General features: G+C 36.9%; 1 protein-coding gene across 13 annotated transcripts in view; it reads right to left on the reverse strand.

The window, feature by feature from the left end:
* Positions 1-17,744, reverse strand: part of LOC142335983 (uncharacterized) — a 174,243-nt gene that overhangs the window by 127,273 nt on the left and 29,226 nt on the right. For 9 of the 13 annotated variants that reach the window (XM_075384413.1, XM_075384410.1, XM_075384417.1 and 6 more), the window contains 6 exons: positions 15,909-16,036; positions 15,713-15,751; positions 15,182-15,199; positions 14,815-14,981; positions 11,446-11,613; positions 10,807-11,079 (listed from right to left, as the gene is read on the reverse strand). In XM_075384413.1, coding sequence (XP_075240528.1) covers positions 10,807-11,079; positions 11,446-11,613; positions 14,815-14,981; positions 15,182-15,199; positions 15,713-15,751; positions 15,909-16,036 — 793 coding nt within the window. The remainder of the gene's footprint in view (positions 1-10,806; positions 11,080-11,445; positions 11,614-14,814; positions 14,982-15,181; positions 15,200-15,712; positions 15,752-15,908; positions 16,037-17,744) is intronic. The other 4 variants (XM_075384411.1, XM_075384408.1, XM_075384418.1 and 1 more) reach the window with 2 other exon arrangements.

A 17,744-nucleotide genomic window follows, 5' to 3' on the forward strand; every position in this document is an offset into this window, starting at 1 on the left:
GTTTTATTTAAAAAATTGCTAAAAATTGATAAAATGCTAAAAAATGCTAAAAATCGAGATGTTAAAATCCTGCAAGATAATCCATTGCATCTAGAAATTATACAGTAACCAATTCGCGAACCCTGGAGGAGGTTTCTTGATTCTTGAGGCTGAAAAAACCTAAAAAAACGACAAAAATTTTCAAAAAAACTTGAAAAAATGCAAATTTTATCAAAAAATTGCTAAAATTTGTGATAAAATATTGAAAAATTCAGGCTGTTGAAATGTTGAAACCATTCCATTACAACTATAAACTATGCAGTAACCTACTATTGAAACCTAGAGGAGGTTCCTTAACGCCTATGGTTGATTAAAATCAAGAAATGTCAAAAAAATTTAAAAAAAAAATAAAAATTGTGCAAAATAGTATTAACTTGCGTGTTCCTAGCGAGCGGTTTTTAGTCAGTAGCTAGGAACGGGAGGGGGTGCAGGGCCTATGGGGGTCAACACGGGTGGGGTTGGTAACAGCGCGGTGGGGGGTGGGGCAATATTGGGGGGGGGGGGGGGTCAACAGCGGAGGGGTCTTCAACCTCTAAGAACCGCCCTTCACACCATAAGTTCAAGTCTCCACAACAGTTTCAGCTGAAACTGAGCTGAAAACCTCTAACCGGACTTAAGGCCTGCTTGGCGCTACCTGTTCGTCCTTTTGTTGAGGACGAAAAGTCAAAAGCGTCAGACAAAAAATCGGTCACGCAAAAAAATCGCATAAAAAAAGACCGACAGGACTAATATAATTGCTACTTCGTTTGAGAGCAATTTAAAACATTTCACCAGCTTTCAATGTGTTCAGACAAAACAGTCCCAGACATATAGCCCAATAAAAGCAGACAAAATAATCCCAAATATATCGAAACAATTGTGAAAAATAATCTGGAAACAATTAACAAACATAATATATGAGTTATTTTTCTGAATGTTTTGTTTATTCATAAGAACGATGATTATACCAAATATTTATTTCAAAATAAATAAATTGTCTAAAACTATGTTGTAGTCAGCTTAATATTAGTTCATGAAGTAAAATTATGTGGATAACTTAAGTGGTTCCTTTCTTTATTGGTGAGCATATAAATTGTAGATACTATCGTGATCAGTGTTGAATACCAAATTTTTCGATGAGGAATATAAGAGAACCGGACCAGAAAACTTGGTATGAATGAAAAAAACCTGCTTGACATATAACAGCCAAGCAGAGACAGGCAAAAGAACAAACATGACCGCCTAACGGTGTTCGAAAAGCTCTCAAACGACTGACGAGCGTTTGGGTTTGCCAATTGCTACCTACCGTTTAGGAGGCTATCTTTAACTTAACTTTGCGGCGGGTTCAAACTCTAAGACCCACCATTCATACTATGATTATATGTGTCACCAAACAGATTCAGTGAAGCGAATACTAGTGAAGCGAGTCTAGTAAGCCGGAAAGCTCTAAGAGAGCGATACCCCTCAGCGCGATACCTGTTTATCCCATTTTTCAGGACAAAAAGTTAAAAGGGCCAGACGCATAAAAACAGCAGGACTAATATAATTGCTACAAACATTGTTTGCGAGCAAAAGAATTTGAAGAGGAAAATAGCAAAAAAACAGAAGATTCGCTAGAGCTTCTGAGTATCAATGTCTTCAAAGTCAAAGCTTAATCCAAAATGTTAGCGTGAATGCAAAACCAAGCTCAATAAAAGTTCAATTGACGACTTGAGTTAAGAAAATACGAAAATGACAAAAATTTAGCAAAATTCCAAAAACTTCGAAAAATCAAATATTTAAAACAGCTTCCCCATACTTATGTCTTCAAACTCAGTTCTGTCTTGCCAAACCTACAAAACAACTAACTTGCAGACTAGCAGCAGTCTGGTTGGACGAATAAGAGACAAACAACAGCAAAAAGACACAAAGATCATGCATGCAAAATTTATGCATGGTTTGGCAGCGCAGTTTTGGTGGTTAGGCGGGGTTGACTTTAGAGAACTTTGTCATCTTTGGAATGTTGGCTAATTTTTCATGATTTTTGTGTCTTTTTGCGGTTGTTTGTCTCTTATTCGTCCAACCAAAGATGACAAAGTTCTCTAAGGTCAACCCCGCCTAACCACCAAAACTGCGCTGCCAAACCATGCATAAATTATAACAAAGATACTTTGGCCCCAATGAACAAATTAATTGAAAATAGTAGTGAGAATAAGGAACGAAAAGTGGAGAAAGTTATAGGGCGACTGAGATAAAAGGAAAGCAAAAAAGAAAGGAAAAAATACCAGAGAGAAAGAAAAGAGAGAACGATATTTTGCAAATAAAATGAAAGACGGAAATAAAAAATGAGAAAAATAGAAGGAAATGACCCATTTTTCGAGCCCATTTCCTCATCAACTCGGGCTCGAACACATGCCCCTCGTTTAACAGCTATAGGTCATTCTTTACGCTACCTATTTGCACTGATATATGCAGTATGCTTACGGAGCACAAAAACGTGCAGATTAAAAGCTTGAATATGGCGGTATAGCTCGTCTCAAAAGGCCTGTACTACGATAGGTTGCATGTTTTAGGACTAAAAAAGAGCAGTCAACCATTGCGCTCAAGTGCACCTTACATTTAATTTAATAGATCGATAGATTAACAATACATGTATCTCATAAAACAGACATTAAAAAATTCAGCTTTTATAAGATCTCTATGAGCTGTTACCACCCTCAATTCAAGACCCATTCAACAAAAAACGAACTCCACAATTTTGGGCTCAATTACCTCATAAACCGTCATAAACCGAAATTAAGGGCTTCCCAAACAACTTTAGCAGAACGAGCACTAAATAGACTATTCAAGCCAGCCTAGGGCCTCTAATAAAATGCTCACTGGGGTTTATCTGTTTGTCCCATTTTGAAAGCTCTCAAGTAATGGGAAAACCAAAAGAAGGCCAATAATAGACCCAGCTATCACTTTGCTGCTATTATGCAGGTAATCCTTTTTATATAGAGAAAAAATTGTTGGGAACAAAATCAAAAGCAACCTTGCCTCTTATCGCCGAGAAAATCTTAAATTTTTCAGGATTTTGGACATAGCATCCATACAGCGTGTTTACAGCATTTTTTTTGCGTATAGATGCCTAAAAACGAAACATGCAAATAGTCAACCAAATAACTAAAAATTGGAAAGCTTGATTTCCACCAGCCGTCCTAAACATTTTAAAGAACATTCTGACTGATAATGTTATTGTTAAATCTTTGACTACCAATACTAATAGTTGCAACCAATTTAACTAATAGTAAATCAAGTAAAAACAGACAATACCCGACTTAAACAAAGGAAGCATATTTTATTAAAAACAGGCCAATCGAACAATCAAATAACTTCTTAAAATAGTTCACCGATATGAACAAATGTTCAAACTATACAAACAGCTAAAAAACCAAGCAATATAAAAACATACCCGGCAGATTGCCGGAAAATAGCCGCCGTTGATTCCAATAAGCATGATTGGGATTGAAATAACAGAAGATATTGAAAAAAAAAAGATTTTTGTACAAAAACATTTTTTAACTCCGATTTTTTTGATGGCATTTCGTAGTTAAACGTACTTCTGTTTCTTAGAGAGAGGCTACAGGGGCTCCTATCAATAACAATAAGCATTAGAGAGAGGTAACTAATACTTATAGGACCGACGTTCAAATAGCGGGCATCTAAAATTGGGCTTTATGGGTTTATCCCGTTTCTATTTCTGACTTCAATTTTTTATACTGACTCTGTTCATTTTGAATTGCTTTGCTGAGCAACTGATGTTCAAAATCACTTTTAGCAGAATGAGAGAAGAGAGAAACTAGCCTAGAGAAGTCAAAAAGATTTCACGCAAAATGTTGAAAAGGCGGCAAAATGAGGTAAAGCGAAACATTTTTTTATTCGACGAAGTAAAAAAAAAAAAAAAATAGGAGCGCTATAATAGCCGGCTGAGAAGATGAGGGCGGCTATTAATACCCGGCAGATTGCCGGAAAATAGCCGCCGTTGATTCCAATAAGCATGATTGGGATTGAAATAACAGAAGATATTGAAAAAAAAAAGATTTTTGTACAAAAACATTTTTTAACTCCGATTTTTTTGATGGCATTTCGTAGTTAAACGTACTTCTGTTTCTTAGAGAGAGGCTACAGGGGCTCCTATCAATAACAATAAGCATTAGAGAGAGGTAACTAATACTTATAGGACCGACGTTCAAATAGCGGGCATCTAAAATTGGGCTTTATGGGTTTATCCCGTTTCTATTTCTGACTTCAATTTTTTATACTGACTCTGTTCATTTTGAATTGCTTTGCTGAGCAACTGATGTTCAAAATCACTTTTAGCAGAATGAGAGAAGAGAGAAACTAGCCTAGAGAAGTCAAAAAGATTTCACGCAAAATGTTGAAAAGGCGGCAAAATGAGGTAAAGCGAAACATTTTTTTATTCGACGAAGTAAAAAAAAAAAAATAGGAGCGCTATAATAGCCGGCTGAGAAGATGAGGGCGGCTATTAAACATTAAAAATAGAAAAACAGACAAATTGGATTTGATTTAATCAACTTTCTGTAACAAAAACCTTGGATCTTTTCCGTTTATGACCCCCAGCTTAGTGGGCGCATATTATTTGCACCTCTCAGAAGGACGTGCCATATTTCTACATGATGATTTACTCTGCAATGGCACGTGCTCTGTAAATGGGGCCCATAACGTACCGGGGGGGCACAAACGGAAAAGATCCACAACCTTAAATAAAACCGGATCCAGGAAAAAAATTAAAGCAGGAAACTGACCACACCCACCGACGTCATTAAATTGAAAATTAAAATGAACTCTAACCCCAAAATCTCGTTATCAGGCCAAACGTGGCATGCTTCTAAAAACAGGCATAACCCGCAGATTGCAGGACACTAGCCGCGAACAGACTGTTGAGGTCTGCTACTAAAAAACCATTAAGACTAAAGACAAAACACTGCGACTCAACACGAGATTCTGAATTCAAATTATCCTCATCTTCAAATCAAAATATCAAATTTCAAACACTAATGTCTTTCATGTACTAAAGTTTAATAAATTTAACGCTTTCAATTTCATGTCTATTTAGACCTAAAGACCTAAAAAGTGAGTTCAAAAATAATTTTATAGAGATAAGTCATGTATGCTAAAAAAAAATTAATGCAGAATACAGCAACAAACAAAGTCATGCACAAAAATTTAGCTGTAGAGTGTTAGAGTGTCCGAAAAACAATAAAATACACCAGAACAAAATAAAAACAGAAAAACTTACATCCAACTTTACGACAAAACATTTACCCCAGTTTCATAGGCCCATTAATGATTCGTTTATTCCCTGCTAGTAAAAATATCCACAGAAATAGTAGGAAAAATACACAAAAACAGGTCAAAATTTACCTCAATTCAATAAATTTTCTAATAAACAAACCGACTGTCGCCGGACAAATTGCTTCCGAACAACAGACTGGCAATTCAGAGGGCCAGTGAGCTTTAAAGGGCGCAAAAACCGAAAAACCAACGTAAACACTATATAAGCAACTAAAAAATTCCCGATCCCATAAATAAGGTAGTGAACAGATAAAAATTAGCCCAATCCGTTAACAAAAAGACCATATCCGTTACCAGGTGTTTTTTAAGCGCTGAAATAAACTCCAGAACAAAACATTTGACCACGCTGGGATTCCAACCATTGACCTCCCGATCCCTAACAAGAAGAACTATCAACTCGGCTATCAGGCGCTTCTTGCAATGCTGCAACCGTTTTTATATTAGCAACAAGCTTTACCTCGGAGTGAGAGCAATAGAGATCACTCAAAAACGAAGAACAAAAGCGTGAAAAGTCACTTGAGAAGTCAAAAAATGTTTTAGAAGAAAAGCGCAAAAACGGCCAAGCAACAAATTTGCATAATTAAAGAGCAACGCGTTTACAATAGTTGGTATGAACTTCGTTCAAGAGCAATTAAAACATTGCCATTTGAGGAGCAGCGTGAAAGAAAACAAAAAGACAGCCGGTAGAATACCAGAAATGACTTGAATACCAGAAAGAAGAGTAGTGCAATACCATCTTTAAAGCACCCTCATCTATATAAATATAGAAATATAAATATTTAATTGTCTGAAACCATAGAACTTTTTTCTTTAAGTTAAGCAGAGCGTGCTGCGGCGCTCTTAGTGGTGGCATGAGAGTGAGTGGTGGGATGTAGGTAGGTAAAAGGGCCTGGAAACTGAACGGGGGGGGGGGGTTACAGGGGTTCCGGTAGTTTGAATAGCATGGAGGAACTGTTATGGCAAGAAAGCATCTCAGAATAACCTTTACACCTTGAATATTACCAGCCGTTCCTAATGATCAAATACTGGAAACCAAGCGATAAGGTCCAATGCTCGAAAACAGGACCCGACTGACGTCGGACAAATTGCTCTCAAACGACAGAAACCTCTGAATTAAATTGCTCTGCAGCAAATAAAAACTTTTCTTTATGGGAGCAAGAACATCCCACAAGGGAGGGATTCGAACCCGCGACCTCCTGCGTCCCCGACTGAAAAAAAACTTAACACTAGGCTATCATACCCATAAATCTCGTAGCTTACAATCGCTTTTATTTTTGCAACGCATAACTAATTTTTCATTAAGAGCAGTATAAGTCAAACAAAGAAATGAAGCCAAGCGTGAAAAAGTTACTCAAGAATTGAAATCGAAAGGTTGTTCCAGAAGAACGAAACGGCCAAGCGACACAAAAAAATTTGTATAAGTATAAATTTGAATGAATTCGCAAAATTGGAAAATTCAGGAAGAACAGAAAATTTATGTTATATAAAATGAATTAAAATTACGACAACAGGTTTTGATACATCCTCAATTGAACCATTCAAAAAACATAATCAACTAACGTCGGGTGAATTGCTCTGAAATGACCGGCTAGCGGTTGGCTTCGCCAGTAGCCAGCCACGGTTTAGTGAGGATCGCCTCAGGATAATTGAAGGGCGTGCGGTGAGCGCAGCGGGGGTGCACCGGAGCGGGGGGTGCAACAATAAATTGGGGGGGGACTGATGTGGGGGCGGTGGGTGGGGCTGTAGGATCAATTTCCGAGAACCGCCCTTCACATCATAATATAGGTCTCCAAGAAAGTTTCTGTGAATCGCGTACTTAGAGACTATTTAGCTAAAAGGCTCTGAGAGAACTTCATGCCCACTGGGCGCTACTTCTTCATCCCGTTTATGAGGAAGAAAATTGCATAAAACAGACAATCAAGATTAACATATTTGCTACACACTGCGTTTAAGAGCAATTAACAATGATTTCCTAAAAAACGCCGAGGAAGTCATTAATGATAAAAAATTTCTATTTTCATTCAGCGTTAAGGAGGATAATAGATGATGACCTCAAGCCACATAACAGCAGCTGAAGTGCGACATGAACTATGAGTTAAGGTGTGTGTGTGAGAGAGAGAGAGAGAGCGCGCGCGCGCGAGATAGAGCGTGAGAGAGATAAAACGTGCACGAGAAAGAAAAAACCACAACCGACATAAAGAGAGAGAGAGAGAGAGAGAGAGAGATAGAGCTAGGAATACTTTCCATGATAGGATTCGACTCTGCAACTTTTAGTTTTCTAGCCTTCTTAGTAATTAAACTAGATAGAAACTGCTAGGTATAAAAATATAAAGAAAAATTTCCAGATTTCGCAGTGAAAAAAATTCAAAACCAATTTTTGTCTCTGGAGTTCTGTCAAATAAACCATTTGCAAGACCTAAAAATTTTCGTTGGCCAGTAATGATCGTTAAACTAGAAAAGGACAAAATAATCAAAAATTTAGAAAACAATCGCAAAGTTTAACAAAACCTTTCTAAGATTCAAGACGTCAATATCTTCGAAACCATTTCACTGTCTCAACAGAATATCCAGTATCCCTATTTCAAGCTTTAAACAGTTTCACTGGATCAAAGATCTATAAAATTGGCTCAAGATAAAAATTTTCCGAAAATATATCAAAAAATTGCTAACACTCGAGTAATTAAAATATTGATAACCATACAATTAACTCTAGAAATTATTCAGGAGCTTATTATCAAACCTTGCAGGAGGTCCCAGGGCCTGTGGTGCCGGAAAAAAAATTTAAAAGTAAAAAAAATTGCAAATGCTTTAAAAAATTGTTTAAATTTGTGATATTAAAATCTTGAAGAACATTCCATTACATCTATAAACTGTGCAGTAAAAAATTAGTAAACCCTAGAGGGGGTTTCTTGGCTCTTGAGGCTGAAAAACCTAAAAAAAACAAAAAATCTCAAAAATAAAACTCGAAAAAAGCGAGTTTTTTTTAAAAAAAATTGCAAAAATTTGTGACCCTAAAAAGTTAAAAAACTATTCATTGGCCAATAAAAATTTGTCAGTAACTTATTATCAAACCCTTAAGGAGGTTTCCTGCCCCCTGGGTCTGAAAAACTTGAAACATAACCGACAAACGTCGGGCGAATTGCTCTCAAACGACTGGCGAGCGGTTGTCTTCGTCAGCAGCTAGCCAAGTTTTAGTGACCTCTGGGTGCTACCTCTATCCCGTTTCTGACGACGAAAGTCAAATGGGTCACACGAAAATTGGCCAAGCGAAAAATTGCATAAAAGACTAACAGGATTAATATATTTGCTACAAATTGCTTTTGAGAGCAATTAACAATGATATAATGAGAAGTGACTGCTAGGTCATTCATGACAAAAAACAACTACTATAGCTCATTGTTAATGAGAATCAGAGATGATGATATTACGCCACATAACAGCAGCTGAAGTGACGCTTCAACAAAAAGAGAGAGAGAGAGAGATAGAGAGAGAGAGACAAAGTGAACAAGAAAAGGAAAGGAACCCTAACCGACAGAGTGAAAAAGAGAAGGAATATTTTCCATGATTGGATTCGACTCCGCAATTTATAGTATTCTAGCCTTATTAAAAAAATTATAAAAAAAAACTGAAATGGCAAAACCCAAAAAACATTTTTCAACTTCGCAGTAAAAAAGTTCAAAACCATTTTTTGTCTCGAAAGTTTTGTGAAATAACCCATCTCCAACACTTGAAAAGATTTGTTCGCCAGTAATGATCGTCCAAAAAGGACAAATATTGATAAATTTTGGAAAAAATTGCAACTTTTAACAAAATCTTGCTAAAACTCATCTAAGAACCAGTTTATTGTCTCAAAAGACTATCCGGTATCACTGTTTCAAGCCTGAAATAGTATTACCCAGAGTCATAAAAAATGTTGAACACTATCCCATTAACACTGGAAACTTTGAAGCTGCTTATTATCAAACCATGGAGTAGGTCCCAGGGCCTCTGGTGCCGGAAAAAAATTTAAAGTAAAAAAAATTGCAAATGTTTTAAAAAATTGTTTAAATTTGTGATAGTAAAATCTCGAAGAACATTCCATTACATCTATAAACTGTGCAGTAAAAAATTAGTTAACCCTAGAGGGGGATTCTGGGCTCTTGAGGCTGAAAACCCTAAAAAAACAAAAAATCTCAAAAATAAAACTCGAAAATTTGTGAGCTTAAAAAGTTGAAAAACTTTTCATTGGCCAATAAAAATTTGTCAGTAACTTATTAGGATGTTTTCTGGCCCCTGGGTCTGGAAAGACCTGAATAAGGAAAATACTGTTGAATAAATCGAATAAATTTGCGTTTTTAGCAAGCGGTTGTTCGTCAGTAGCTAGCCACGGGGGGACACCGGGGGCTGATGGGGAGAGGTGGTGGTGGGGCAACAGCGCGTTGGGGGGGGGGGGGGGGGGGGGGTTGGGGGGCAATAGTGGGGGGGTCAACAGTGGGGGTGTCTTCAACCTCTAAGAACAGCCCTTTACACCATAAGTATAAGTATAAGCTCCAAAAACGTTTGAGTTGAAACAGAGCTGAAAAGCTCTAAGAACACTTAATGCCCGCTGGGCGCTACCTGTTTATCCCATTTTGGAGGACGAAAAGTCAAAAATGTCAGACGAAAAATCGGTCAAGCGAAAAATCGCATAAAAAGACCGACAGGACTAATATAATTGCTACAAACTCCGTTTGAGGGCAATTAATAACGTGAAATAAATGTCAAAAAAATTGCAAATTGCAGGTTTTGTTTTAAAAAAATGCTAAATTTCGTGATGTTTAAATGCTGAAACCTTTCCATTACCACTAGAAACTATGAAGTAACCTATTATCAAACCCTAGAGGAGGTTCCTTCAAACCTAGGACTGATAAAACAAAAATGACAAAAATTTTCAAAAAACTTTAAAATCGGGAAAATTAGTATAAATTTGCTTGTTTTTAGCGAGCGGTTGTTCGTCAGTAGCTAGCCACGGGATGATGGGTGTGGGGGGGGGGGGGGTGTTGCAACAGTGCGGTGGGAAGCAACAGCGCGGTGGGGAGGGGGTGGATGCAATAGTGGGGGGGGGTCAATATTAGGGGGTCGTCAACCTCTAAGAACCGCCCTTCACACACTAAGTATAAGTCTCCAAAACAGTTTGAGCTGAAAGGCTCTAAGAGCAATGAATGCCCACTGGGCGCTTCATGTTTATCCCGTTTTTGAGGACGAAAAGTCAAATAGGTCAGACAAAAAAACGGTCAAGTGAAAAATGGCAAAAAAAGACCAACAGGACTAAAATAATTGCTACAAACTTAGTTTTAGAGCAATCAATAAGTGATGCACCAAAGGAAATAAGACCACGTCAGCACCAATACTACCAGATAAACAGATATCTACAAATGGCAATATAGCTTCATTCGCCCAGCGGTTCGCGGTGATACAATCAAGTGAGCTCACCCTCAGGTTGGCAATCTCGGTTTCGAGCTGACTCTTCTCTGCTTTCATACTGGTGACCATCTCTTCGACATTCTTCTGTTCAGTAGCAACCAAATCCTGGATGTCTCGTTTCAAGTCATTCACAATTCGGTGGTGCATCTGCTCCTGCTCGTTCAGTTTAATCAGTAGAGATGAGATCTCTTCGCGAGCTAATCGCTCCTTCTTTTCAGTCTGAATAAGAGCCATCTTGTTCTCATCTTTCTCTTTCACTTCTTCGCAGATGCGCTTTTGGAGCTGAAACAAACACATTTGTTCATCAACCTCAACACTGCAACACCCATCCAAATTTTGAAAAGGAAGCTTCAAATGAAAACTAAAACGCCAGTTTACCAGCGATAATCATTCAAAACAAGTTTTAGCCCGAGTTTTGAGCTCAGCACAAACTGAATTTGATAAACTGTATACTCAAACTATTGCACAACCTCGACCAAGAAACGTGAAATCAAAAAGCCATTTATCAAGTGTGCCTCCTTTAGTCTGATACTTTAGACCAACTAACAGTAAGCAATTATATTCTCAATTTTATACAAACGCCCAATTTTTACGAAATCGGACAATTTTACAATGATCAAGCGTGTTTATTAGCAGAGGACAGCAAACCTGATCAACTTGTATAGCGAGCTCCTCAGCCTTGGCACTGGCCCTATTTAGTTCATCTCTGGTGACGTCACCATCTGTTCTCAACTTGATGAGTTCGTCCTCTTGCTCATCTTTGATCTTCTCAGCCTCAGTGAGTCGCTTTCTGTTCAAAGTTATCTCCTCGTCCAACTGTAAATAACAATGATACCCCTAAGGTTTACATCTATATAAAGAGCCACCACAAAGGTGGCTCATAATAAAGATCATAATTACATCATAATAAAGAGCCACCATAAAGATCCGAATAAAGATTGATTGTACAAAACTATTTTGTTGAACTTCCTTGATTGGATGACATACTACTGCTTCCTAATGAGGAGACAAGGGTTGGTATCCATTGGTAACTATCCCGTTTCTACTTTTGCTAGCACTTTCAGCAGAATGAGAGAAGAGTGAAACTAGCCAAGTCAAAAAAGATTTCACTCAAAATGTCGAAAAAGCTTCAAAATGAGGTAAAGCAAAACAAATTTTGGTCAAACTAAGTAAAAAGAAAACGTAGCCGGATGATTTCGGAACCGATTCGAAGTCATATCTGACTTTGAAATCTGCTGACTAACCATTTGTATCACCTATTTAATTAAATTACTCAATTTAAATAGAGGGAAAAAAAAATAAACATAGCTGGCAGATTGCCAGAAAATAGCCGCAATAGCTTCGTCGATCTGCAGTCTCAAAACAAAACAGTAAAAAAGACAAACCAAAAAAATTCGTCCTTTCAATGAAGGCTGATATGTTAAATTTTGATTAAAAATCTGTGAAAGTTTTTGCTGCCTCTATTAGCTGTTCTCTAATAACCTTCATTTAGAGTGACACACGCCCATTTGACCTTATCTCTTTGAATTAAAGTAAATAAAAGTCATTTTCAAAAAGAGGAAGTCATCTTTGTGACAGAGTAAGTCAAGTGTGACCAAAAATTTAATCACGCAAATGAACAAAAAACTCGCTCCACTAAGAGCGAAAAATGACGTCACGCACGCACTTCAGTTGAAATTGCATGAACGAATGAACAAAAAGCAGATTTGAAGTGGTTGTGACGTCATATGGTCGTAACAAAAATCGCGACGACGAAAAAAAAACATAGCAGGACAAGTCCTGAAGTACAATTCAAAGAATTTTCATTGACAAAAACAAAAAAACAGACCGAGAATGAACTATGAATGGATTGGGAAAACCACTTGGAAAAAAATCCGATCCAAAAAATTGAAAAAACAGTGAAAATCAAAGTGCAATTGCCGCATGTGAACAAAAAACCACAAGCGAGAAAGGGGAATTTTTAACTCCTTTATCTCGCTCTACTTTAAAATTAGAGCGAAAAAATTTCAAGTCGCAAAACCACTCGCTTTTTCGCTCTACTTCCTGTTTCGGCGTGACCAAAATCACTACTCCAATTGGACTTCAAAAATCATGAAAATGTGTGAACAGATCTTAAAAAAGACAGCGCCCCAATACAATTCAAATTCTTTGAATTGTAAAAAACCAAGAGAAGGCCAATAATTGCCGCAGCTATCGTTGTGCGGCTATTTAAAACTGAAATTCAAATTATAAATCTACTTTCCTCTGTAAATCTCAGGTTGCGACTCCAAATCAATTATGCTCAATAGATCTTGTGATACTAATTCTGTTCAAACAACGCGCTGCTACAAAAAGGTACAGGTAAGATACAGAAAGATACGCACAGAGAAAAAGGATCTAACAAAAAACTCAAAACCTGATTGATCTTCTCTTTCTTAAAAATAAGTCCACAGCTATATTTCATCTTTGAAAAATGTGACATCCCAAAAATTTGCCTCGTAACTCTTATGATGTTAAAATTGCATGAAAGAATGAACAGTTGAAATTGCATGAACGAAAGAACAAAGCAGAATGACGTCATATGGTCGTAACAAAAATCGTGATGACAAAAAAAACATAGCAGGACAAATCCAGAAGTACAATTCTAAGAATTTTCATTGACTTAACAGAAAACAGACCTAGAATGAACTATGAATGGATTGGGAAAACTACTTGAAAAAAAATCCGACCCGAAAAACCAAAAACCAGTAAAAATCAAAGTGAAATTGCCGCATGGGAACAAAAAACCACAAGCGAGAAAGGGGAATTTTTAACTCCGTTATCTCACTCTACTTTAAAAATAGAGCAAAAAAACTTCACGGTGCAAAACCCCTCGCTTTTTCGCTCCATTTCCTGTTTCGGCGTGACCAAAATCACTACTCCAATTTGACTTCAAAAATCATGAAAATGTGTTAACAGATCTTAAAAAAAGATAGCGCCCCAATACAATTCAAATTCTTTGAATTGTAAAAAAACCAAGAGAAGGCCAATAATTGCCCCAGCTATCGTTGTGCGGCTATTTAAAACTGAAATACAAATTCTAAATCTACTTTCCTCTGTAAATCTCAGGTTGCGACTCCAAATCAATTATACTCAATAGATCAATAGATCTTGTGATACTAATTCTGTTCAAACAACGAGCTGCTACAAAAAGGTACAGGCAAGATACAGAAGGATACGCACAGAGAAAAAGGATCTAACAAAAAACTCAAAGACTGATTGCTCTTTGTTTTCTTAAAAAACGGTCCACAGCTATACTTAAGCTTTGAAAAATATGACAACCCAAAAATTTGCCTCTTATGGTGTGCTCTCAATAACATATTCCACGACACACTAAACAACAAACACACAAAAAAGAGCAAGAAACAAATTCACTTTTTTTAAAAGTATTGAGGCTTAATAAACATTCAAGTGTCTCCTTTTAGCATCTGCTACCACGAAACCCTCTAAACAGTGTAGAATCATCAAGTAGGGATGATAAGCGACAGTTAAAACTAAAAAAACTGCTTTTGACTTGGTTCAAAATTTTGACCTAAATATTTGTTTTCACATGCAGCAATTTGACTTATCATGTAAAAAGAGAAGTCATCGATTTTAAAAAAATAATCGGTCACCCTTACTCCTCTTCGAGTAATGAAGAAGTTAGGAACGCTATAAAATCCGGCTCAGAAGACGAGGGCGGCTATTGAACACTATCAATTGGATCAACACTGCAGTACATTATCTTCAGGCAGGAGGCCAATCAAAAAGACTCTCGAAAAACGACTTTCTAAAGGAAATTTAACCTAGCTAGCAACAACCCCTCTTGAAAAAACCCTTCTTGAATTTCGATTGCATGGCTATATTCTATCAAAATTCCATGCGCACGAAAGGACAACCTTCAATTTTAGCGGAACAGAAATATAATGGCTAAAATGCGCCAATATGGGAATGCAACGAGATCTCGTTTACGAACACTAATCAGTTCGGAAAAGTGGTCAATATGAACAGTAGGGTTACCTTATCCATATCGTCCTTGAGCGAAGTGTGAGCTCTTTGGAGAGACTCCAGCTCACCTCTGAGGTCATGTATCTCCTCATTCTTCCTCCTCATCAAGTCTTCCTGTTCCCCTCTCATCACCATCACATCATGGATCTCTTTATGAATAGCAGCCAGTTGCGCATTATCTACACAATGCAAACATTCTCAATACACCAGCAGATGTAGAATTTATATCTACTTTCAGTAGAGTATTAGAAAGATCAGTTCAAAAAATCAAAATTATTGTTAACGACAGAAGCTATCTCTGTTCATCAGTATTACGATGATCTAGTTCTATTAGTATTGTCAAATAAAGTAGTTGAATGTCTATTGTGATTACACGCACCTGTAATTGAGAGATGTTCTAGACAGATGAAAACAGATCACAGTCAGCTGAATTTTAAAATTCTAAGAGCTTTAATACTTTTGTTGACGTGAGATTCTGGTTCCACAGAAGATCTAACAGATGATTGGTATTCAATTCGAATCAACTGAAAACTTACAAATGCAGAAAATGAGATATGATCATTTTTAGCCAAAGCCGGCTCTGGGAAATATTTTAAAACGAGCAGAGGTTTCTACTTGCAACTTTTCAAGTCAACGTTTCAAATTAGAAAATATTTTTCGAAGCACAAACAACATCTATTAAAAGAACAGAAAGGGCTGTTAAAATGAGTGGATATAATAGAAATCAGAATTAAAATCTCGGATCGTTTTTGTTGATGACCTCTGCACCGAGTGAGCATACCATTTACAGCGTTGGTAGAACCCGTCATGACTACAACTCGTAATATTTTGAGGTAAGTTCATAAATTCAGAGCGAGGGGGAATCAACAGAAAGAACCCTGAAGGATTATGAATTTGATTGCAAAATTACCTGCGCCGGGAATAGGTCCATGGTCCTTTGCTGCGGCAGCTGAAATAAGGAGCAGACACTGATGATGTACAAGCTAATGAGCACAAGAATAACAATCGAAGCATCCCAAATAAACAACCAACATTCGGAATCAAACATTTTTCATGCGATCTATATTATCAAGCATGGGGGGATAATACGCTGATAAAGAACTTACCTGCAGTGGCTGTAATTCTACTGGCTTCCACTTCACGTTCTAATGTGTTTATTCTATCTACGTGTGACTGGTGGGAGTTGGTAGCTCTATCCAGATCAATCGTTAGCTTCTGAATTTTTGCTTTCAGCCTGAAACGTTCGACAAATATCTTAATAAAAAGTTTTTACACCATGATCACTTTTAGAATTTCAGCGATCTCGAGCTATCTATTGAAAAAATAATCAATGCCCCATTGAGTTTTATTCTTAGGCTTAGTTTGCAGTTCTAACTTCAACTGACAAGAAAACGAAGTCTACACAATTGTACGAAAAAGTAAGAGCTTTTGCCAAATAAACCAACTGATTTTTAAAAAGATGATTTCTTTTAAATTATACAGCTATAAACCAAACTTCGTTTGAGAGCACTGTTAAATCACTAATATTTTTTTAAAAAAGTAGTTGCAAAAACATGAAAACTGTTACATACAAAAAAACGTGATTAAAATGTGACTCACGTCGCTTAGAGCTGTCCCTAATGACAATAAGTGACAGATTAAAAAAATAACAGATGGCAAAATCCCAAAATAATCGTTATTTTTAAAGCAATTAGTGTCAAATTTGTCAAAAACAATAGATTTGAACTACAAACTGTAATTTTTTTAATGGAATCCAAAAGAGAGCCAATCAGACCTATTATTACTGAGACTAAATAACAAACTAACAAAAAAACTTAACACAATTTACGTTGAATTCAAGAAAAGCTGCCGTTTGAGGGTTTTAAACAACTGCAAATCTGCACAATAAGAAGATATGTATCAGGATTTGAAAGTATTTTTTACAGAAAACATGAACCGACTAATGTCGGAAGATTTGCTCTCGAACGACAGGCGAGGCGATTTAATTAGCTGTAGCCTAGATAATGGGTGCAAAAATAGTTGACCACACCGGTATTCGATCCATGGACCCCTGCCCCTCTGAGGTCTCTACAGAAACATTAACCACTCTGATATCAGGCCCATGCACTTTCTTATTCTACAAACTTACCTTTTACTTTACGAACAAATTTTCTCTTTTGCCGCAGGGGTATGTATACCCAAATTATCACGGGCAAATGTGCCCGATCGCTATATTTCATTCATTTTTCCTACGTTAACAAATAGAAAATGCAACAAAACTGCGAAATTAGATACTTTAGCAAATTCGGAGAAAAACTGAACAGAGTTGCTCAACCTCTCTTAGCAAAAAAGTCCAAATCTTAACCGCCGAGTTGAGATAAAAGCTGTGTGCAAATTTTTGCGCGCTATAAATAACTCATCCGCTCTTTTTCGCACTCGACCTAAATCGATTCCACACTGAAGGAATCAAACATTCGAACTGAATGTATTTGTATTCCGCAATGTATTGTATTGCGCCTAAATTAATGTTTAATGCGCGTTTTTGAGCGGGTTAAGGCGGTTTAAAGCTTTATTAATTGATAGAAATTAACAGTGGTTAAAATGTGGATTAAAGGATAATAACCACAATGATTGTACTTGTTTTGAATTGTAGCTCGATAAAAGGATTGATTACTGTTCTGTTTTGCTGAATTTGAATTAATAACTGATTACCGTCAGAATTAATTAAAATATTCTATTAAATTCTGTTGAATCAATACTTCTTTGCGTGTGTTTACATGTGTCTATTGCCAAGTAACTAATATTTTGAAAAATCCCTCCTTTCTGCGTCTACTTACAGGTGTCAAATAAATTTTTCTGAAAAAACCCTCAATCTTGCGTCTATTTACAGGTGCCTATCAAACTTAGCTGAAATATCTCTCCATTCTGCGTTTATTTACAGGTGTCTGTTAATGAGCGGCATC

Source organism: Convolutriloba macropyga, chromosome 3 (genome assembly GCF_964194025.1).
Source record: "Convolutriloba macropyga chromosome 3, txConMacr16.3, whole genome shotgun sequence".
In the NCBI taxonomy this organism is placed as follows: Eukaryota; Metazoa; Xenacoelomorpha; order Acoela; family Convolutidae; genus Convolutriloba; species Convolutriloba macropyga.